Source organism: Dermacentor variabilis, chromosome 9, assembly GCF_050947875.1.
Source record: "Dermacentor variabilis isolate Ectoservices chromosome 9, ASM5094787v1, whole genome shotgun sequence".
In the NCBI taxonomy this organism is placed as follows: Eukaryota; Metazoa; Arthropoda; class Arachnida; order Ixodida; family Ixodidae; genus Dermacentor; species Dermacentor variabilis.
The window spans coordinates 106,100,355-106,123,841 of NC_134576.1; the positions used below are offsets into that span (position 1 = coordinate 106,100,355).

Below are 23,487 nucleotides of genomic sequence, written 5' to 3' on the forward strand. Positions count from 1 at the left end.
CCACAATAGAACGCGAAACCTTCAGGAGGGGCGCCTTCTGCATTTCCTCCGAGGGTCGCACGCTCAGAGCCAGGGGACGTCCCCTTACACTGTCTTGCAAATGTCGAAAGGCACATGCTCACGGCGTATTCAAGAGAAAGCCGAATCACGTACGCCGCACACAAGCATCCCCGGGTGCGCTTCGGACGCCCACGTACCCGCGACCCTGCATACGGAACGAGCCCCAGCGCCCATGGGTCAAGGCCTGCTTTCAACACTCTGGGATCATCCCCGTGTGTCTCTTTCGCAGCCGGGTTTGATGTATAAGTAAGAACTCTGACAGCGCGATACATATGTTGCTCTGACCCTTTCAACCAATTTCGAACACTAATCGAGCACCGTTTGCTTCGTAACAAAGTCGACGAATAACCGGGGCGCGAACAACTTCGAATGAAATCGGGATGCCTGTCGCTCCGTGCTCGTTACACGGCCCGATACAATCAACGGCCGCTCGTAGGGGGGTAGCGCTTTAGCCTTACAAGTACCGGGGCGAGAGCGCGGCGAGGTGCGTGCTTTAAGCTTCCTTTCACCGAGACGTCCGCCGCGGAATACCCCGTGCAATGTTCTCCGAGACAAAAAGCGCAGACGTCGCGATGGGGTGCGGGAAGGTCGCGAAGGCAGCGCCGATAAAGAAAGAGAAAAAGCCGCGCGTCAACCGGCGTTACGCCACACGCCGGTCTGTGTTCCGACAGCGACGTTACAGCGTTCCCAGTGATCGACTTCAGTGTGACGACTCCCAGCGCACACAGCAGGCGATGAGGCGCCGCGCCTGCTGCCCTGCTCGGGAACGACAGGACTTGCGAACGAAGATCCACCTGGTGGGCGACACTCGAACTGCAGTCAGATGGTTGGGAGAACCCACGGGGCAGGATGGAAGGAAATTTCATTTTAATTAGCCTCACTAGCGAGTGACAGATTGCAAAATGTCCTTCGGCGGATCCTTGCGCACCCAATCAATGTTGCGTACACAGCAGATTCAAGCCTCCTAACTAATCACCTTATGAAGTTTGCCGCTCAGGAAGTTGCGAACTTGTACGGTTTCTATCCATGCATGCCGCAGATGGTTTTCTTTCGGTCCTTAGTGCACAAACAAGGTGTGGTGTTGGTCGTAGAAACGTTTTATTTCCTGTACACGTGTACGACTTCCCCTCTTGGTAATTACCACCTTAGTAGGAAGGGAAAGGGACGGGGTTCTATGGGGTGCAGTTAAAGGTAAATGCACAGCTGTGTTACTTGGAGATCACTCATGGAGTCCAAGATGCGTTTTCTGTGCTCCGGTCTCCCGGTTAGCCTGATCCACTAGCAGAATGGAAATTTTTGAACAACGTCATAGCAATCGGGAAAGTACGTGCAATGTTAACTGCAGTCTAATCATACTACAGTGTCAGCGCGCACTTCATTCATCTCTTATTTGACAGAAAGCTAATATCTGTACCGCAGCAGTAGCAGAGAGAGAGGAATGGTTGCAGAACGCGGAAAGATTAATCGGCCCATTTTAAATAAGAAAAGAAAACGCATTTATTGCTAGGCAAGCGTTGTACGCCTCCTAATGGCAGTTGCCTGTCAGCTTTTTTGAAATTTCATCTCCCTGTGATATGTTGTTACGCCTGAAAAACAATATTTATAATAAGTCGTTTACGCATTTATGTCAAAACACACGACAGAAGCCTGGCTAAAACATATTTAGTCTACAGAATATCTATAGATTTTTTTTCGAAGTATGCAAACTATTGATAGATAGCCTGTGGAATTGAAAACCTTATAAATGTTGTATTCTTATTGTGTTCAGAGAACTCCTGTCAATAACCCGCGCAGAGGTCTATATGCACCGCAATCGATCGAATTAAATAGAATCATTACTGAGTTTCGTCTACAGACATTGTATAGTCTAGAACGAGGAAAATTTTGGAGCACTCTTAAGCTTCGCCTTTAAGATGTGGAACGCCGATAGCATTCAAAGATCTCTGACTGCTTCTCACACTTCCCGGCAACTGCAACTTATTACCGGGAAAAGCTGGTAGCGAACGCTATGCCCGAAGACGAGCTTTTTGGTAACGCGGCCTCTCGCGTGGACAGAACCCGGAGGTAGTGAACAGCCGCACCAAAAAAACTACATCATTTTCAGGTTTCTCTTATTGTTTCGCACTTTAAATATTTAAAGTCTGAAGATATTTAACACAAAAGGCACGCGCTGTCGGCGTTTTGTTTCGTGTCGAGGAATAACTTTGTCAAGAATGTAAGCGTATGAACGTATGAGCAACTTTAGTGATAGAATGGTGTGGCAATACAACCCGCATATACATATGTCATGTCACCCAGAAAGGTGTGGCATACACATATACCTAAATATATGCAGAAATTTTCGCTCACGGACAACTCCGCCGACGCTGGCGCCGACGCCGTCACCGGATTTTCCGCCACACGGGGCCCTTAACGCCATCGCGTTAAAATCTAGAGACATCCTAAATTCGCTTCGAGATCGGAAGCGCATTGCTGAGAGGACCACGCGCGGCACGAGCACGCCACCGCAAATCCCAGATGGCGCCTCGAACGCCAAGTCGCAAAGGGCGACCCGCGAGAAGGGCCAGCTGGGACGGTCAACACCGAACGCGCTCCCCCATCTTCCGCCACGTACAAGCGCCTCATCGGACAAGCGTGGAATCATCGCGTTCGCTTTCACCGCGGGGACGTACGCCCCTTCCACACCGACGGGACGCGAGGCGCGCAATTAGCGGTGCCGGTGGCATCCCGGCCGACCGCAGAGACAATGCGCACAGCGCGGCGGTGGCCGCTCTCCCTTGGCCCCGTTCCGGCCCGGTGCCCCTTTTGTAGCGCGGGCCGCCTTAAAACACCGGTGCCGGACCGCGCGTCCACGCAGAACACGTAGAGAGAGACGTTCGCGCGAACGGGCGCCCAGGCACAAGCTGTTCGCCATGGACACTAGGCAGAGACTCGGGATTCCGCCACGGATAGGCACGGTGAGGACCGGGCCGGCCACGGAACGGATTGCTGCTCTTCCCAACCCTACCCTTGTCCCTGGAAGTGATATGTGCAAACGCTCGTTGAGAACGTGGATGTGTCGGGAACGAGACTGTGGGTTCGGTTTCTAGCCGAGGTGGAGGTTGTGTTGTTCACAGAGGAAGAATGGGAAGAGCGCTGGGGGCTGGATGCAGACTGTGGACACACAAGGCTCTGACTTGAAGCCATTTAGATGGCTTCAAGTAGCGAATGAAGTGTATGAGCGTGACAGAATTAAGATTATCTCAGAACAGGTGGTGGGGAGGGAGGGGATACCGAATTTCTCGTTATTTCGCACTAGTGGACACATAAAGACAATGCCCAGAGGATCTCCTCCTGCTCGTCTCGCCCCCTTGCGCTGTTTCCGCCCTTCTTGGATTATGTACCAATTGGTGCCAATTGACCGTGCTGGCTGCAGATGACGCGTCTTGTGCGACGTACATAAAATAATATGGGATTGACGGACGTGGAATATGGACACGCATGTACTTATGTTGCAGATACCGCTGATCCGCGCCGTTAACAATACCGGGACCGACGAAACCACAGCAACCAATGACGTTTCATTGGCTCACCTTGGTCAGCGCGGTGTCTGTGGCTAGTTTCGCATGTTCCCGCAGAAGAAAAGATTCGATTAGGTACTTCGATTATCGGCCAGCCTATTGAACTTGCCATATGAAGCAGTCTAAACGAAACGCGGTTCTTAGGTCTAGTTGCAACGGTGCGCGACCATAGTGGAAGAGGCGTACCGCTCATGCATAACTTTGTAAAGGACCACGTTTTCATGAGACCTCAGCACGTGGATTAATTCACTACGCTTCTGAGTGCTCCTAATCAAGGAGTCATTTCGGCTACTATTACAGCGCACATGACACGACCTCGGTAGATGCAAGACGCTACAGCTTGCGAAAATTTGTAGAAATCCCTACGCTGTTGTCACTGTGCACACACATGGGCCTCTTTGATTCGACCCGGACTGTCCAGGACTCTCCGAGACGCAGCATAGGCAACCCTCACTGGCTGAAAGCACCGTCTGTGGCATTCCGGGACTGTCAGGGACGGATAATCGAAGAGGCCCACTGTTTACTCTGCTACTGTCTTTGTAAGATTTTTCGCAGTATGTCGAGCTACTTACGTAGCTTTGAGCCCAAAATGGCCATCCAGCGTGTGCTTCTTCCGTAAGTGCAAATGCTTTTGCTCCCCGAATCTTTAACAACCAGCAACCGGACCTGTTGTCCGCACAGGCGCAGCTGTTGCCGACAGCATCCGCCGTCCTTTGCCTGGGCCTGCTCTGGACTGCCGCTACGGTTCTGGGCTCCGAGTTCCCGCACCACCACGGCTCGGGCGGCGCAGGTGGCGTGGTGGTCCTGTACCACAAGGAGCCTCCGTTCTCCGGTGACAGGCGCTTCCCCAAGGGGAAGACGTCGCTCGTACCTGCGGCGTCCATCATCCCGTCGGGGTTCGTGCACGGAAGGCCTTCGTGCGCGAGGGACCTGGACCTGTGCGTCTTCAACCACGACTACCCCATGTGAGTGTGCGGGGAAATACGAACGTGTACGGGCAGTCGTGACGACCAAAAAAAACGTAACATCCGGGATTTTGGATTGGGCGTTACTGCGCCCCAAGACGTGAAACCGAGTTACAACGGGGCGAATAAGTGACGTATGGAGATTAGCACACACCGTTGCGTAAGTTCTCGAAGATTATAAGAAATGTCTGTGGAATGAATGCACTATTGCGAAATTATTTGAAAACGCTTTTCCTTGTTCAAAAGTGGCAGTAACTTCACATAACTTATCTGCACTCCTTGCCTGTGCGAGGATCATGGTAATGCTGCGTATACACTGGGAGCCTTTTTCGTATCAACCAATCACCATTTGAAGCAGCAAGCAGCGGGGCCAAGGTTTCGATCATTCAGTGAGCTTTCCTGTCTTTCTGATATATCACATTGTGAACACATCAAGATATATTACAGGGCATTAGACAATAAACCTAATCACCGAGTTCTAGGTCACAAATGATAACTCAACACTAGCAGACCACATCGACAAGAAAAACAGGTTTTTGAAGAGACATCGGAAAGTAGGTTTCATTTTGAAATAGGTCCAGCAGGCAAATGAAAAGTTATCGAGCGTTAATTTGCTCTCTCGCAAAATGTGCCCGCGAAGCGCACGGTATTAGGCCTGCCTCGGCAGAAAGTCCAGGCTTTCTTATCCAGGTCATACAGCGGCGAAGATGCCTTCTTTTACATATCCTCTAAAGGCTATAAAACAACGTTTAGAAACAAAATAGCCTTGACAGCATTCTCTTAATTTTGCGCGCTTGTGTTGGGTAAGTGTTCATCCCAGATCTCTCTCTCTCTCTCTCTTTTTTTTTTTTTTTTTGCTGCGCTCTCGTAGCGAGAAAGTTCAAGCGATCGTGGACCGGTACTACAACCAGATGTACGACCTGTACCACACGCTCTACAAGACGCCTCCGCACGAGGTCCAGTGGGTGGAGAACTACACGCTGGCGTTCACCGCCGAGAAACAGCACGGCAGCTTCGTGTGCCGCTCCGAGGCCGTGTACTTGCGCATCGGGTGGGCCAAGAACTGGAAGGGCCTCTGGATGACCGTCGTCAACACCGAGCGCTTCCCGCAGGTCACGAGGGTAGAGAAGTGCAAGTACGTGGAATCGAGAATCTTGACGAAATCTCGTCTGGTCTGGTATGGATGGATGGACGGAATAACTTTAATGAAAGGTCCCGCGAGCTATGGGTAGAGACATAGCTAAAAAAGAGGAGGGGGAAAGGGAGAACAGGCACCGACACAAAGATAAAGTTCTTTGACGTTCCGCGGACCCGCACGGGAGCCTTGAAGAAGGCTTCCGTGTGGGGGGCCGGAATGGCAGTTAAAGAATGTTTGTGCTCTTTGTGTCGGCGCCTGTGCCCTTTCTTTATTTTCTTTTTCGCTAGTGCAGGTACGTACGTAAGCGCATGGCCTCCGAGATAGCGCGCCCGTAATCTCGGAGGGAATGGTACACGCGCGAATGCAGAAAACAGTGGGGCGCATCACGTTGGAGCAGTACTGGCACGACATTTTCACTTTTCATTTTTTTTGCGTTCAGTGACGATCCCACAGACCTCGAAACCCTAGAAAAAGTAGTAGAAAGCCTCAGTTTTGCGAAGTTTCGGTTTAGTTTTCCACAAGGTGTGTCATGACAGTCAGGAAGTGATGCCTATACATACCTACGCTGTGAGAAACACTAAAGGACAGACAAAAAGCAAAGATCACAAGCTGTTAGGTAATTTGGCTTCTGCCGCGAAACAGAAAGCAAGGTGCGCATTACCTATTTTATTTCAGCCCTTCGAAAACTTTTGTAGTTGTCTAACTTCTGATAACCTGCGGTGCTGTCTAGCAGACGGAGAAAAGCAACCACCCTTTAATAGCCACACTTTAATATTTGCTAAATAGCGCTCATTCTGTGTGGTTACTTTGCCCTCGTCATTGGTGCTGCCCGTTATCAAGAAATATTTGGTTAGTTTCAGATTATTCGAAAATACCGAATAGTTATTTTCGTTAGTGTGCGACATTCGATTCATGTTCAAAACTTCAAAAATTTGCCCTACATTTGTAAAGGAAAAAGAACAAAAACTTCAGATTCTTTTTTTCTTCTTCGCTAACTTTAGCACATAAATATCACCGAAATACAATAAAGTACCGGTGAATATGCGACGTCACGCAGGTGTCATGTGCGGGGTTGTTTGGTGGCGGAAACTAAAGTGGTGAGTTCGCACTTCATTTTGTACGTTAGTAATCGTACTTCTTATGGCTAAGGAATGTATATATAATATTCAAAGGGATACTAAATAGAAACACAAAAACACTTTACAGTGACAAGGTACTCTTTCGAAATTCAATTTTCGTGAACATCACGGTAATAAGTTATTAGAAAGGTAGGCTAACCTACAATATATTCATACAGAGCAAGGCAACGGTGTTTTCTTGTCTCTGTCCAGGCTTAGCCTTGCGCTTTAAGCCTATGTTGTAGGGTGACACAAATAGCTCAAACTTTCACCTTGTCAAAAATGAAGGGCAAAGAGCCGAAATCAAAGTGCCGGCACGTCCGTGTGACGTCATGGATTTCAAAGTATTTTTTTTAACATCCTGGCCTTTGTAGCGCAGTAGAAACTTCCGAAATTTGCTAAGTTCAAATCTTAGGGGCTTTTTTCCCGAGTACCAATGTAGTCCATGTTTAGCTATAAATAAATTAACTAGGCCCGAGAAGGAGCTATCAGAACCCACGATCGACGTCACATCCAGCTGTTCCAGGAACTTCAAAGCTGCGTCTGCATCCACCTTTCGTTTCTGTGTCCTTTTCTGGCTCACTTAAGCTCTCCTTACAGCCAGGGTGGCCTTCTTGGTATTGTGGAAGGGTAATTTACTAATACCCCAACTCATGTTTACCTTTTCTAAGAAATGTCCAACAGGCCCGTGCTCATCTAGATTGCCTTTTTTGAGAGCTTCCTTAAAGACCGACTGCAAAGTAATTTCACTGCGGCTAAAGTGGTTATAAATGAGCAGTATATACTACTCAAGCAATCATAACAAGGTTGCAGGGCTGGTAGCTGTCTTTAAACAGTATCTGTCTTTTAACAGTCTTTATACAGTACCTAAGCAGACGACGCGTGCACCTGGCGGCTAGCAAACATGACGCAAGCCCCTGCACGTCGCCTCCGAGATTCGTCCGCGCACTGTCGGCAGCCGCGGGCGGCGCATGAACACGAAGGTCATGCCGAGGAGCCGCGCGGTCTGAGCCATGCGTCACTTCCGGCGGCAGTAATGACGGCGTTTTCAAGCGAAGCTTTTTTTTTACTTTTACTTCGACTTTCCTCCCACTGCTGCTGTTTGGCACACCGCGTCAGGGGATGGCTCAAAGCGTGTATATACATGAAAGGAGCGTGGCAGAGAAGAAAAGAGAGGCGAGCAACTCGTTTGGACCGCACCACGTCGAATGTGCACAGTGCCCTCTAGAGCTCCCGGGTCGTCACCACATTAGCCTCTTGACAGGTGTAATTATCCGTGACCTTCCGGAAGCGCTTACCTTGCTACCAACGTGCAAGTCCAGAGGGTAGCTAGATAGAGTGGAAGAGAGCAGGGGGAGAGGAGGCGAAGAATGGGTAGAACCGATGCAGTCGCGGAAGGAGTGAATAGCAGCCTCGCGAATGTTCACTCGCAGTTCCTATACAGATACAGGATTGGGGATAGGGAAAAGGTGACGTGAGAAGGAGAGGAAACGCTAGATAAACTTATGTTCAAGGCACGGTACGGTGCGCGCTTTGCTATCTTTGAAAACTAAAACCATGCAAAGAGGTCTAGCGGAAAACTGACGCAGGACGTGCAGAAGCAGAGCCGCATTAATTAAAACGCACCACAGGGTCTAGGCGACACAACGGAAGGAGTCGCATGTCAAATCAGCACTTCTGTGCCCGCCGCGATAGCTTTGCGGCTATGGCGTTGCTCGAGGTCGCGGATTTGACCGAGGCAGCCGCATTTCGGCAAGGCGAACTAAAAAGACGCTCGCGCACTTTGATTTAGGGACGTGTTAAAGAACACCACGGTGCCAAAATCAATCCGGAGTGCGCCACTACGGCCTGCCTCATAATCCAATTCAAGTTTAATGCTTCTGCCACGATGCGATGTGCCATGTGAGGCAATGACAATGCTCAACCCTCTCACGGGTTATGAAATATGGTGCACGACATCTATCCCTTCGCGTTTTGTGCACTACGCGCACAAACAGCAGTGGTGCACGCAAGGTAACGTTTAACAACTCACCACTCTCGTGTTGGTCAAAACGTTGAAGAAAATAAACATTTGCCATCAACATAACCGCTAATTATCGTCAATCAAAGCAAACAGCACAGAAAGCTTCGCTTACATCGATTCCTAGTGTGTGGGATCTGCATTTTTTTTTTCTTTTCCTTGCTATTTTGGTATCGAAAGCATCCAGTTTTGTGAGCTCTTCAGAATGCATCCACACGTATTTCAAAGGCAAAATTTCACACGAAGGCTGGTCTATGTATAGCATAAACTATCTTAAACTAGGCCTTTTAAGCGGTCCAAAATTTTGTTGCAGTCGGCCTTTAAACGTGGGGGCGCAATGTCGGCTTCGTTCCGTGATGCAATGGCACCTTCATCACTTTTGGTGTTTTGCTGGCTCGCAGGTACCGGAACAAGCCATGTGACTACATGGTGCCGTGCTACAAGTCTTCGTGCAAGCAGCGCGAGATGCTTTACCCACTCATCGCAGTTAATCCTTACGATCCGGGACAGAAACCCCTCATCGACCTGTTTCCAATTCCCAGCGGATGTGTCTGCTACGTGGATGATTACCGGTTCCACTAAGCGCCGATGGGTAGCAGCATGGGCCTGTTATGTTGTGGCACATAGCTCACAAATCGTGCACCAATTTCAAGCTCACATCACTGAGCTAGACGGGTGTGCGAGAACTGCCACTGATTTTTTAATAGACCAACTGAAAAGTATCTCTGGTGTGAATGGGAAGCTTGCTGGTGAAATGTTTATATAACATGCCTTCAGGGTTGTAAGGAGTGCAATTTAGGAAGTCTTAATACGCTTTCCCTACTTCAATGGAGCGGAAGTAAGGGTGTACATCGAGACATCCTGCATTATTGTCAGTGCAGTACATTATCGAGTGACTCAATAAGCCAAAGAACAAAACAGTCAAAACTTCTTACATAAACATGATGCGACATGCTTTGGCCAAGCTATTGGCAGAGAAAACAAATGGCACAGCACTATGACTTTTCGCATCATGAAGTAATGGTTAATTGTGATTATTCACTGCAGCCAATTACATAACGGTGATGATAGTGATAATTGCATTGTGTAATGTTCTAACTTCATTGTCTACATCAACATATCATGAAGTAAGGGCTAATTGTAGTTCTCCACTGCATCTAATTATATGATGGTGACAATAGTTCTTACTGTTTTGTGTAATGTTTTAACTTCATTGTCTGCATCAATAGTATGGTAGTCTGAGTAACTGTAGTGAGCTGCTGCCTTCTGCTCTGTTTCACATTTATTAGCTGTACGATACAAAACTGCTGCTTAAAGGGACACTAAAGGCAAATAATCAGTCGACGTGGACTGTTTAAATACCATTCCAGAAACCTCGCGACACTAGTTTCATGCCACGAAAAGACTTAGTTCACGAGAAGATTGCATCTAAAGGGTCAGAATACTTTTTTCGGAATTCAAATCTCCCGCCAACCAACTGGGGGAGTGGTGACGTCGCATACACCGTCACCACTCTGTGCTGCCATCGGTGACTAAAACGGCACCCGACAGGCGGCGGCACCGAGCCAAGACAGAGCGGTGGATTCGCCACTGCAGCTGCTTTTTTGTAAAGTGGCATTGACCATTTGGGCATCCCGCAACATAACCTGGAAGTTGAAATCACTGCTACTTGCAGTTTGTGCAAGTTTTGTGAGCCAGCAAAGCCAGCACAGCACTATGCGATAACGAAACTGCTGAAACGCGAAAGCATGGGCTACTCAGAGTCGAGTGAAAACAAGACCTTTTGACAGCCTGCGTGGTTGTCAAGGGTAATTTCAATTAGTTCTTTTTACTAAAAATGAGATAGAACTGGATAAGTAGCATTTCATTTCATCTTTTAATACAATACAATGATATTTCTTGCAACAAGTGGTTGAGTACTAGTGACAAAATTTATGTGAGAAGTGCTTTCGTCATCGGACAAGTGCTTAAACGTTCCGGGGGAGTATCTAATCATGTCCTTCATTTACCTGAGTTTCTCGATTATTAAGGCCCTGTTTGCAATAATATTGGTGCCTCAGAGATTCCCTAGAACCCATCACTAATCTATCACTTTAGCTTGAATTAATATTTGCCTTTAGTTCCCTTTAATGGTTTCAAATAGGTTGGTGCCAAGGATACCACTTCCATTTTCAGATTAAATGTAATAAAGCTTTTATGCAAAACAGAAGGCTGTAAGAATTTCTTTGTGATGCTCTTTAAAATGTTGAAAACACAACACAGACTAATAAAAAAAATATGTCCTTCAATACATACAGTGCTGTTTTCAAGTACAAGCAAGTAAATTATGCAGTTTCTAAATGATCAACACGGAAAAGGGAACAATGGCAGTAATAAAAAAGACTGCCTCTGGCAGATTTCATACTAATATTGCAGCTGCATGTTAGCGTCACAGAAAAAAGGAACTAAATGCGAGTAAGTAATATTTGTTATGATATCTTTTACATCACATTAATACAAAAGCACGGTGGCCTAAACTAAGAGAACAAATACACTGCGGCACAACTCGCACAATGGACTGTCGATGGTAATGTGAATAGCAGTCGAGTAATGCAGCCACTGGCCATATTCCCGAAGTCATGTTCAGTTCAGATTGCAGTGTTACCGTATTTGCACGATTCTACCATGCCCCCGATTGTAACGCACAGTTATATTACCATCCAAATATCCCCAAAAATAACTTGGAGCCAATTCTACCACGCGCATCAAGTAATGCAACTTGAGTCGACGCGTACCATGTTGAAATGATTTTACAGAACAAAGGCACACAGACATGCACGTAGATGAATCTCGGCAACTAATCCCTAGCGTAGTCTGACGACATCTCCTTTTCACTGTCTACCGACCACAGAAAGTCATCTTCAATTCCATCTAATGCATTAGAAACGTTACACTTCTTGAAGGCTCGCGCAACTATTGTATGCGGGAGGGCAATGCACGTACCATCGGCCCACCATGCGATGTCTCAAGAGCCTCGCTTTCTTCAGACGATGCGCTGGTGCAAACTGGAGAATGGGGACCACAAACCAAGGCAAATATAAATACAATGTCCGTTTGATGGCATTGTGGCTAGCTACCTTGCATTGAGCTTTCTTTAGTAAGAATCAGTTTGGTTTTTCATTTTGAGAAGAATTAGTTATGATTGTAACACGTATGCATATCTGAACGTACTTTTATTAGGCTGTGCACTAAAATCGTGCAAATATGCTAATTCTGACACTTTCGCTGATTCAGCTGTATGCCACATAGTTAAATATTGTGACACTTTGCTATGGCACTCGCTTGCTAAGGTCGCCCATGAGCATGGAGCCATAACGACAACTGTATGATGCTGACACAGTGACAATGAAATGAGGAAGAAAGAATGATATCGATGGAACGACAAAGGTATACGACTATGCGATGATGACGATGACATGTGGATTTTTAAATTATGATGATGGTATAGCGACAATGTGACGATGACGAAATGAGGAAAATGAGATGACAAGGCTGTGTGATGACGATGGTATGAAGAAGCGAGAATGACGACTGCATGATGACAATGGTATGACAACAAATGCATGATGGTTTCTGTGTGATGATGATGCAATGACTATGATGGCATAATCACGATTGAATGATGACAGCATGAGTGCAATAGAATGACAAACAAGAATGATGTCGATGGATCAAGGAACGTGGCATGACGAAGACAGTATGATGACAATGAGATGATGACAATGAGATGACGACGCTGAAGTGATGACAATGGCGAAGCGACAGTGTGACAATGATGGCATGATGACAATGGTATGATGACAAATGTCTGATGACTGTGACAGCGATGGCAAGACAACAGCATGAGGACAATGGGATGACGAGGAGTATATGATAATAATGATGTAATGATGACTATCATGAAACCTGTATGATGACGATGGCTTGATGACGACAGCATGACTAGAGTCGGGTGATGTAGTTGGAGTGAAGATGATTTTATGACCACAACAGAATCACGATGAAGGTCTGACAATGGAGTTGTGATAGCGACTGACAACGCGGGCATGACAAGGACGCCATGTGTATGTGTATTTTTTGTGCTGTATTGGGAATTTACAAGGGCGCCATAATCATGTGTGAATGACAACAATGTGACTACAATACAATGAGAAAGAAAGATTGACATTGATGGAACGACGAAGGTGGTATTACAATGATGGCATGACATCAATGGGTTGATGTTACTGAAGTAATGACAATACAATAGCGTGACAATGACGACAGCATGATAATGATGGCATGATGATGACAGCATAACGAGAGTCAGATTACAAAGCTGGAATGATGACAATGCACTTACCACGATGGCACCACAACCCTGAACACATACTTAGTCACCCAAGCTATTTGGACCACTGGGTTGGAATAGAAGGCGTGATGACAACAGCGTGACAAGAGTCAGATCACAAAGTTGGAGTGACGATGATTGAACAACCATAACAGCATCACAACCTAGTGGCCCAAGCAGATAGGCAACTTGGTCCACTGGGTTGGCACAAGAGGATGGATGAATGGATGGATGATGGCACGAACGGACGGAGAGACAGACAAGTAGATAGGATCAATACGGCTGAAGTAGGCAAAGAATGCTATTCACATTAAAATTAGCATGATTCAGAGTAATAAATCAAGACACAGTATGGAAATGAGGCATCCATTTTTAGGTTACTGTAACATGTAAGAGAAACACCTATTTGCACAAATGCAACTCCAGTTGCTAATATTATTTTCATCTGTAACTCAATGAACCCCTAGTGTGTAGTGAAAGAAGGTTGGTGGTGTGAAGGTAGGGAAAACAAAATGAAAGGAACCTTAATTTTAAGGGTACAAGAACACTTCAAATGTGAACTAGCACAAAAATACTATCTTGTTCCTTCTTATTTAATGGGTAGCTGCTGATGCAGTTATGGTATGAATTTTGCAGTTTTTCCTGTAGCACAAAAAGCACAAGGACGTAGAAAAGAAAACAGACATACACAGGCACTGTCTGTCTGTTTCCTCTTCTACATCCTTGTGCTTTTTGCGCTACAGGAAAAACTGCAAAACGTTACACCAACGAGCTCAAGTATCTACACTTAGGGTATGAAACCACAATTCCATAAGTGTGTAACAATTAACTTATTACATCATATTTTCATGTGACCAGCTTGAAATGCTTGCCAAGTGTAGTGCAGCTTTGGACATGAAGCAGGGTGCTGAATACATCATGGAAAAGTTTATGTACTGCACATCGGTGTGCATAAACACCATGAACATGCCACCTAAAGCAAAATCTATTGCGCACTCAATGGGATAGGAGCAAAGCAGTGGTGCTGTGTCTGCAGAAAACCAGCTTACTACTTGCCGAATGTGGAGCAGAATGAAGAGTGGAAGGCCTGATCTGTCCACTACGACTAGTTTTCATGACAGGATGATTGCAATCTCCAACCACTGCACTGCACTTGCAAGTGGTTTGTGATACCACAACTACCTGTGATTTCACGTGGTGTATCCAGCCTATTGCTTCCCATCCAAAGCTAGGATGTACTTTGTGGGCATTTTGAACTGGTCACATTAAAAGGTAATGTAAACGTACTGCGTTTTACACTTAGCAGGAAATTCTGGCAAAGGTGTGCAAATAGTGAGCAGACATACAAGTCTCACTCCGAGTGCTTTACAGTGCATTTGTATTTGGCCTGAGGAAGGACAAGGGGTGTTTGAATGTGTCCTCCTAGTCCATTTCTGTCGATTGGCTGGAGTTGTACCACTGAGAAGGAAAGTGGCTAAGGCTGGTGGTGTGCCTGTCTCTTTCTCACTGGTATAGCGCCAGCCAATCAGCGGCATCCGAAATGGACAATCTGCTAGGTGGACTCGGACAGAGTACCTACCTTCTGTGGGATAACTGCTTCATATACTATTACAAGAACAACTTGTGGTCGTAAGCTCACATCAAATGACATATTGTTTGTGCACTGTTGTCCTTTCAGTATGCGACCTACTATGTTTTCATTATGAGCACAAGTGGTACGCTGTGACTGTTCTCGCCACAAATGTGTCGCTCCACTCGTTCTGTTGTAAGTAGGTTCACATACAGTCAACAACCAATTTTTTGGATGCCAGATTTTTTGGACATGCTCGATAATCTGGATGCCTTTGTGGCACCACCACATACCCCACAGAGCTGATGTATGAGAAGGTCTGAAATTTTGGATGCTAAAACCCTTTGTCATTCAGTTTGTCGGACTTTCTGGCATGACTGAAGCCACCACCGCCGCCATTTTGATTACGTCACAACCTTGAACCAGCCCTCTTGCACGCTAATTTGCTCGCAACAGTAGCCACCACTACGGCAATGCTAGGCTTAGCTGCTTCGACTTTCACTACCAAGCTTCGTGCTGTTCAGGGTAATGTTTTTTATCGAAAGAAATCACCGCTGTCAGCAATGGTGCCAACTCCACCTTTCCAATCCTCACCGATGGCTTCAAAGCGTGGAGAGCACCGCAAAGGTCAAGCGTTGCCTAATGCCAGTTCCCAAAAGTCAGCTGCACAGTGTTATGCAGAGAAGCAAATGCAATTTATTGTGATCAAGAAAATCCGGTGTACGGTCACCGACCGATAAATCGAATACAGATAATCAGAACATCCTCGCTAATTGGACAGCTTTGCGGCACTGTCAATGGCGCCAGAGACTTAATGTGTAAAGACGACCAATATTTTGGACAGCTGCCAGCTCTACATTCGATTATTCAGACTCCATCCGTGGCTGTAACGTACGCCATTATCTCCATTGGCAACCTCGACGAGACATCAAGTGTAGCCTCAGAGATTACATGCTAGATGGTAATCCCTGAGGCCTTGCCTAGGTCGCAGCACTGCACCTCAGAGATTTAACTGCAAATGCCAATCTTGAAAGCTTGGCCTGAATTATGAGGTCGCATAAACATAGCGATCATCACATCCATCCCGGCACCACTGCGCATGGCCTACTCTTGCTTGCTGAATTAGCCTTCCAGGCAGCGTTCTGCCATTCAGTGCTTTTTTGCTTGTTTAGTATGCGTTCCAGACCCCATTCTGCTGGCTCCAAGAAGTGTTTTTCGTGAAGTTATCAACAGTCCATGTCAAATGGCACCAGTGGTGCCCTTGCAGTCCGACTCCGAATGAGTCTTGAGTCGCAGTCTGGATGAGCCCGGCTCCGCAACTGAAGAGCTTGAACTGCCGCCTACAACAACAAACTCAAGTGTGGACATTATGAATTACCTGCTAGGCTGCGGTTGCTGATTCCTGCCACCATTACATCTGAAGACTTTGCGGGCATCGACAGCGTGGTGTCACCATGTGCCGAACTGAACGATGACGAAACCATTGAGCAAGTTTTCTCACTGTCAAACTGCGACTCTAACTTGAATGATGATGTGTCATATGCTCTAGAGCGTCTACATGCAGATCTGACTCGAGCCTTTGCAGTTCTTGCATCAGCATACAGAGACAACAAGAAACAGGCAGAAATACAGGTGAACTTGGCTGCACGTAAGCGGAAGTACGTGCAGCAATGAATCAACCACTTATGCCTTGCACAAGGGCCTTAAACGTAAGTAATATTTTTTGGACACATTCATTTTTTTGGACATTCAATACCTCGGATTTATCTAGGTTCCCCATAGAGTCTGAATCATCGGTCGTCAACTGTATTGCAGTGAAGCATACAAAGAGTGGAAAGAGGGCAAATGTCACGGGACACAGCATGTGTTCCTTAATTATACAACCGCGTACGTGCTGTCTCGTGTTGCAGTACGAGCACCTATACGCCCGATAAGTGTACTTGCAGGCTTTCAGATCTATTTTAAACATACCTGTGGCGATATGAGCTCTTGGGGGCAGTAAAAGGCATGCATTCATTTTTTCTTACCCTTTTGTGGGCCCTAGTGAGTCTGAAAAATCAGATGTTCACTGCATTTGCAACACCATATTTTGCTATATAAAAGTACAAGACTCAATTTTACACACTAAAATCAAATTAAATTATGTGTACCTATACTTTCTTTTATATGTTGCGCACATTTTTGGTTGCTAATAACAGCAGTGGGAGAAGCCTTTCTACCCCTTCATAGCGTTGCCTGCTATGCTTGAAACAGAGCACAGTTAGTTAGTGTTGTGCTTTCGATGGTGAGCTCTCCTGCCGCGCTGAATTGCCATGCCCACACAACTGTACGATAGCAAAAGAATGACAATGCTTGGCTACCAAATAGCTACATTAACTTCAACTTTATTGTGAAACAGGTTCCTTAGCTTTTTACAGCCTTTGCGGCGGATTTACTTTCATGCGGTATCTCTGGTGTGATGCTCGATTTTTGCCGTGTTATCGAAGACAAAGCTCTGTCAAGCAGGTGTTGGTATGGCGTTTCTTCGGGGGCCATTAGGAAGGACTGCACAGCCTTGCAGTACCTTGGGAGCATCTTAGAACTGAGCTCTCTGTATGTGAGCCACGCAAAGTCATCAGCCCTCGTTAGCTTCTTCAAGTCGGTGACAGACAAAGCACCTTTCTTGAGCTGCGCCTTGAAGAAGAATACCTAGTGTAGGGAAAATTACAAAATATAACTGACCAATAGCCATCTCTAGAACGTTAAATCCCAAATTGCAAAACAACTACCTCAGTTACAAAAATTAAAGCTGACTCACATTAATTTTAGATCTGCAGGAAGCGCAGATTTTTTGTTTGAATTACCCAAAGTAGAATAATATGTAAAAGCAGATAAAATTATAGGTTATTAGGCTGATTTGTGGGTTATTGGGACAAACACACAAAACAATGCTCTAAAGTGAATGACTGGTTAACTTCAAGTTGAAGCCGTTTGCACACTCACAAGGTGATGATGTGACTTTGTATCAGAGTTATATACAGTTGAAACTCGATTTAACGAAAACTGATGACCACGCTCGAATTATTTTGTTAAATCACGAAGTTCGTAAAATCGAGAAAGGAATTTTTCGGTCCTTCAAAACCTGAAATTGTAACGTAGCGACACGTAAAAGCTACTGTGGCATTGTATATGCCGCTAATCCAGGCATGTTTATGTTTGTCGCATAAGCCGTGATATTACGAAAGCGACCACTGCCGCTCCTACCGAGGTGGTGCTGAGGCGGCTCTTCCGTACGTGGGCACAACGTGCAGCCTCATCAAAATAAAGCTAAGAATGTGACCACAGCGTCTAGATGATTTAACACAATAGCTTTAGGGCACATACTCAAAGAAGAAGCCTTCGTGTCAAAACAAGAAAGAATTACCGCTTTTTTTTACTAATTTATTTCAGTATAAGCATTGTTAAATTGAGTTTGGCCAAGTCTGTTTTATTATTTCGGGTTGATGATAACACTGAACCCTAAGGGTACCTGCCAGGGAATGGAAATTTCATTGTTAGATTAGGAACTTCGTAAAGTTGGGTTTCGTCAGATCGAGTTTTAACTGCAGTACAATTACAGAACACAGTCATATTACTTAGCGAAGTAGTAATAGCGAATACTATAAATTATGCTTCTTTTTAACTTAATTTCTCATCATTTTATTTGGTTCTGAAATTTGTTAACAGTTCGTAGAATCTAAATTATGAGAGATAGGAAGAATAGCACTCTATTTGCATGACAACTCAACTTGTTTGTAGGGTCAATTCTTTTGCAAATTGCTAGCAATTCATGCAAGTCATGAGAAGTTAGGTCATCTACAGTGCTTGAAGCATTGCATGGAAGCTTCACGTTATAAAATAATTCCACGAAGAATGTGGGTCCTTACCAAGTTCGCCCAAAGTCAAGACACTGTTGTGCCTATGGCACTAAGTGCTAAGAGGCTTGCCTACAGAATATTGAATATCCACACAGGGTAACAATACCAGGGCCAGCAAAAATGCTGATTCTCTAGTTCACTTGTGAGGTGGCACACTTGTTCAAGGTTGTTCAAGGCATATCTTCAAGGTTTATTTCACCTTGAACACATGTCTGAATGCATCCAGCTATAATATGTAGTGCTAGTCTTGCTAGCTGCACGTTTAAGTGGCACGTGATATTAGTGCAAAATCAGTGAAAGAACTGCCCGGTGAGTATGCTAACGAATTCCAGCACAGCACTAGTCAGCTACACTGGCACCAAACAGAAGCTGATTTTCAAGCTTGGTCCATGAGTACTGACCACACAAAGAGTTACAGGTTTTGAAAGAGCTAGTGCACTTCATTTTATTGTCCTAGACTTGGACCTCATTGAGTTGTATAAGCCTTCTTATCAATACTGAGCTTATTCACACCTTGACAAAACCTTCCTCCATCAGCCACGCACTTAGATGTTTATAAAAAGTTAGTTTCTCATAATTCTTGACAGCTTGAATATGCCCCAAATCAGATCACGGCTGAACCATTAGTGTGAGGAAAAGCAATCGAGATTTACTTCTGTGCTTTCACATGCTTCTATCTAGGCGTATTGAAAGCGGGGTGACTGCATTCCACTTGCCTTGGCCCCCTGGATGCCGTTCTTTTGGAATTCAGGCGGATACGTGTAACTGTAGCAACCTGCAGGCGCGTTGCCAAGGAAGAAAGTCTCCAAAGCTGGCCCGCAGACTTCAGTCAGCGCACGTTCAGCAGTCTGCACAAAAGAAGAAACGGTTTACGCTTTTGTCAACTTTCAAAGTGCAGCGTGTTTAAATTGCAAGAGGTTACAGTGACCACTCTTCTCTGAGATGCTTCTGCCACTGGCAAAAGGATGGCTATATAGTGGTCAGAGAGTGTAGCATAGTAGTTGAGCAAACGATGCCCTTGCATTTTCAAAGTACAAGTCTGAGCAATATGAAAGGAATAAGTTTGAGCAACATGAAAGTACAAGTTTGAGCAATATTTACATCCGCGGCAGCACAAGAGTTTCTTCCAGCGATATCCAATAGCGCCTATATTGTGGAATCTGCCCTTATTTTAGACCAGCAAATTTCCTAGTTTCAGTGGACCACCTAGTTCTCTGCACCCCTCAGCTATGCTTCTTCCCTTCCCTTGGCACCTATTTTGTAACTAATACATCACTGATTATTTGCCCTATGCATTACATAGCCTGTCCAGCTCCATTTACTGAATATCGGCGATCCCTGTTTGCTCTCTGACCCACACTACTGTTTTCCTGTCTCTGGACGTTACGCATATTATTTTTCGTTCCATCGCACGTTACGAGGACCTTGACTTCTCCAGCTCCTTTCTTAACCTCCAAGTTTCTGCCTCGTACATTGGACAAAAGTGTCCAATGAGTAGTAAGATTACCAACATCTTAGTGAGAGCTAGCTGGTTCATCTTTAGAACTAAGCTCAAACAGTGCAACTAAAACAAGGATGCGGAGAGAAACAAAAATGCCTACTTCTTTTTCTGTGTATCATTGTTTCAGTCGTGCTGTTCAAGCTTAGTCAAATGAGACTAAACGAGCAATAGGAAAGATACTTTTTCCATGTTAAAAGCAATTGTTCCATCAAAAGCAATCATTGCTCAAAAATTAATTAGGCATTCACGCTCATGTTGCTTACGACCGTACTTCTGATCCCTCTGAAATATAGAGCGACAACTGATAATGTGTGACGCTAAAACTGGGGTGGCACTAAGTGATCATGGTTTGCTTTAGTCACCCGGTAATTTAATCACAGAAGCCGAATGGTTGGCACATTCAGTTGTTTTCAACAAAACCGAAGTGTGAGAACACGAACTGTTCAGCATTCTCTTGCGCACTTAGCAATTAACATAATGGTATGCTACATCTAAAGAGTGTAAGAAACAAGTTTCCACAAAGGATTGTCACTCCAAATTATCCGCTTGAGTTGTTTGTCTGCCTTTCGTAAATGTATGAGCATTCAGCATGTTGGATTATGCTCACAAATGCCAAGGTGCTTATGCTACCCAACTGTTCCTAAAGAAGAAAATGGAAATTTCCACATTACTTTTTTTTTTGTGTGAATAACATCAGCGCATGGAAGGCTCTCACAGGCACCTAAAGCAAATAAACTTCTGGGACAAGGTGATCCAAAATGATGAAATGATAATAAAACAAGGTTTCAGTAAGACAGCATACAGGCTGTTTAAATATGATAGCAGGTCCCCATCCATTGGTGGTTTCTAGAATTCCAAGTTCATTACTATTCAGACGTCAGGTGTGAACACTCATGCACATGACTTCTACGTAACGAATAACACGTAATTAGTTACTAGTAATCAAACTCTTTGGTGGACCTGTAATTGATTTATTACTTCTTTTACTTGGTAATGCCCACTGTAATTCAATTACTCTTTTCAGTATGCAATTACATGTAATAAGCTACTTTACTGACGAGATGCTGTAACACTTTGAGCACGGCTGTAACAGCTTTGGGCACTTCAATTTGGCAGGAACTAAAGTATACCTGCAGTCATGCCACATTGAAACCTTGTGGATGGGCATGTTCGTAGAGGCACACCTGGTGCCCTATTCTAATATGCCCTTAAATCTAATGCACACCAATTTTCGTGAGTTTAAAGTAAGAAAATAAAAATGCATCTCAGTGTAACATGTCTCTGATTTACTAAATGAGAAATATAACATGCCCGCAATGTTCACAATCAGAAAAAAATGAGATCTGCAAAATTTACTTTCACAGAAAGATTTTTTCTTTGTTGAGTTTTTCATAATGAAAGCGGTGCGTCGTAGCCATTTGCACTTCATTGGCCACAGGTAACAAGCGCACAGGGGCAGTATTCTTGAGTGATCACTTTTAGAGATGCTATGATCACCTTCACAAGTCTGTGCGTTGAACTCATTGAAGGATGCAGCCGACAGTGTTTCAAGAACTGTGCACAGATAGCAATCTTGTCACAGCACCAAGAACACTGGCAGCAGTATACGCTGACGCATCTGGTGCCAGGTCACGCGACATTTCTCGAAAGTGCCAAGACACGCGACATTTCTCAAAAGTGATAGTACCTCCGAAAGTTACTGATCGAGAAGACCGCTCCAGGACACAGTCGTGTACAAAATGAACCTACAGCAACTATCACGAAAACGTGCTCTGTCGCCATCTTGGGATTGCGATGGTGCGGCGTCTTACGGCCCTGACGGTCCTGTTGCCAACGTCGCGAACATGGTTTTGGTTTTCTATTCGATTGTAATGCACAGGCAATTTTTGGACCCATTTCTCGAAAAAAAGGTGCACGCTAGATCTGGGTAAATATGGCATTTGTTTCCTCATCTTAAAGCCGCATCGTGCTGCCTATGTTGCCGGTGTAGAGAGTCTCCATACACACAGCTACGTGTGTGCATGTGTGAAGGCTAACTATGTGAGCATTACATTATACATCTCACGATAGTTCCACATTTCTGTGCAACACAAGTGCCGCTATGTCAAAGCTCCTGTTTAGCGAGCTGAGACTTCGCTCTTTCATTTGTCGTTGTATAGTTTTCAGCCTCTGATTTCCTCGCCCGGTGTATGTACATTGCAACACAGCTCTCCCCTCCAGTGTACACAATGAACAAGTTTGAGCATTGCTGCTGATGTCCTCACAAGCAAAATTAGGGAAGATGGCTGTTGAAAATTTTTAAATGCAATTGCTGGAGTGCATAGATGACGTGTGAAGGTCTGCAGAGGATGCACTCAAAGAGCCATGCCAGCCTGTTCTATCTACTGTATTTGTGCAATAGTCATAAAGGTTGGGACAAATGTAATGTGAAAGTAATTTATTACTTTTTAATAATTGCTCAATTGCTTTCGTGGGGCAGTAATTATGCATTTTTGAATGAAGCAACTGCAATTGTAATCAGTTACTTTCTTCAATAACGTGTACAAGCCCGATGCAGATGCAGACCATGCAAGAAGGACAGATGAAACAATAATCTTCTTGTTCATGCATCTGTTAGCACCTAATCTTCCTGTAGTAATAATTCAACAGGTTCAGCCAGGACTTCTTATAAGAACCAAGCTTATTACCTGTCGCATTGTTTCACCACTAGCGTGGAGTGTCTGTGGCAGGATCCAGCGATGGCCCTTGCCCAACTGCTGGTTCACGACGAGCAGAAGCGCCTGGTCGAGGCAGCGCAGTGTGGTCCGCGTGTCCCCCTTCGAATCAGCCTCTGAAAAGGAAACTTGCGCTGGTCAGTGAGCAATCAACCAACCATTGCCATAACCAAAGGCACATGCAAACGGGAAGCAAGGGCAGGGGGCAATAACCTGCTCTCCCCTACTAAGTCCCTCGCTGTTATGCCTCCAGTCTTCTGCGGAAACAGCAGACGCCTGGCAACTTTGCAGTTATTGAGTATGCAGCTAAAGTTAGACAGCAAGGATGCCGAGAAATTAGGCAGATGGGGAGGGATGGTGCTGTGCTACTTTGAAGCTTGGAGTTCAGCCCCCCCTCCCCGCGCCCATCACTCTTGTGTGTTACTGTGTACACCCATGGTCACAACTACGCAGTGCCCCTTATGGTACTTTTCGTGCCGAAAACTTCCAAGGTTGTTCAGTGGAGTGCCTTCACTGGGAAACGTGTGGTTACCTCAGAAGCGACGTAAAAGCTAAAGTTTCCAGTGACCCTACCTG

The 23,487-nt window shown here is 45.4% G+C and overlaps 2 protein-coding genes across 3 annotated transcripts in view; one reads left to right on the forward strand and one right to left on the reverse strand.

The window, feature by feature from the left end:
- mRpL46 (mitochondrial ribosomal protein L46) overlaps positions 1 to 23,487 on the reverse strand; it is a 44,933-nt gene that overhangs the window by 17,270 nt on the left and 4,176 nt on the right. Inside the window, exons 4-6 of one of the 2 annotated variants that reach the window (XM_075668910.1) lie at positions 22,885 to 23,027; positions 19,413 to 19,544; positions 17,158 to 17,488 (exon numbers count right to left, since the gene is read on the reverse strand). In XM_075668910.1, the coding sequence (XP_075525025.1) occupies positions 17,204 to 17,488; positions 19,413 to 19,544; positions 22,885 to 23,027 (560 nt within the window). In that variant the 3' untranslated portion in view covers positions 17,158 to 17,203. Of the gene's footprint in view, positions 1 to 17,157; positions 17,489 to 19,412; positions 19,545 to 22,884; positions 23,028 to 23,487 lie in introns of those variants that run through there. The other variant, XM_075668912.1, reaches the window with a different exon arrangement.
- Positions 2,719 to 10,353, forward strand: LOC142558115 (neurotrophin 1-like). The gene is made up of 4 exons (XM_075670273.1): positions 2,719 to 3,017; positions 4,302 to 4,585; positions 5,457 to 5,720; positions 9,263 to 10,353. Exons 1-4 carry the CDS (start codon positions 2,973 to 2,975, stop codon positions 9,441 to 9,443), a joined length of 774 nt encoding a protein of 257 aa, XP_075526388.1. The 5' UTR covers positions 2,719 to 2,972; the 3' UTR covers positions 9,444 to 10,353.

Coding starts and splice junctions, on each gene's coding strand:
- LOC142558115 (XM_075670273.1), top strand. CDS start 2,973: ATGGACACTAGGCAGAGACTCGGGATTCCGCCACGGATAGGCACG. Junction 3,018..4,301: donor TTCCGCCACGGATAGGCACG/GTGAGGACCGGG, acceptor TTGTCCGCACAG/GCGCAGCTGTTGCCGACAGC. Junction 5,721..9,262: donor ACGAGGGTAGAGAAGTGCAA/GTACGTGGAATC, acceptor GCTGGCTCGCAG/GTACCGGAACAAGCCATGTG.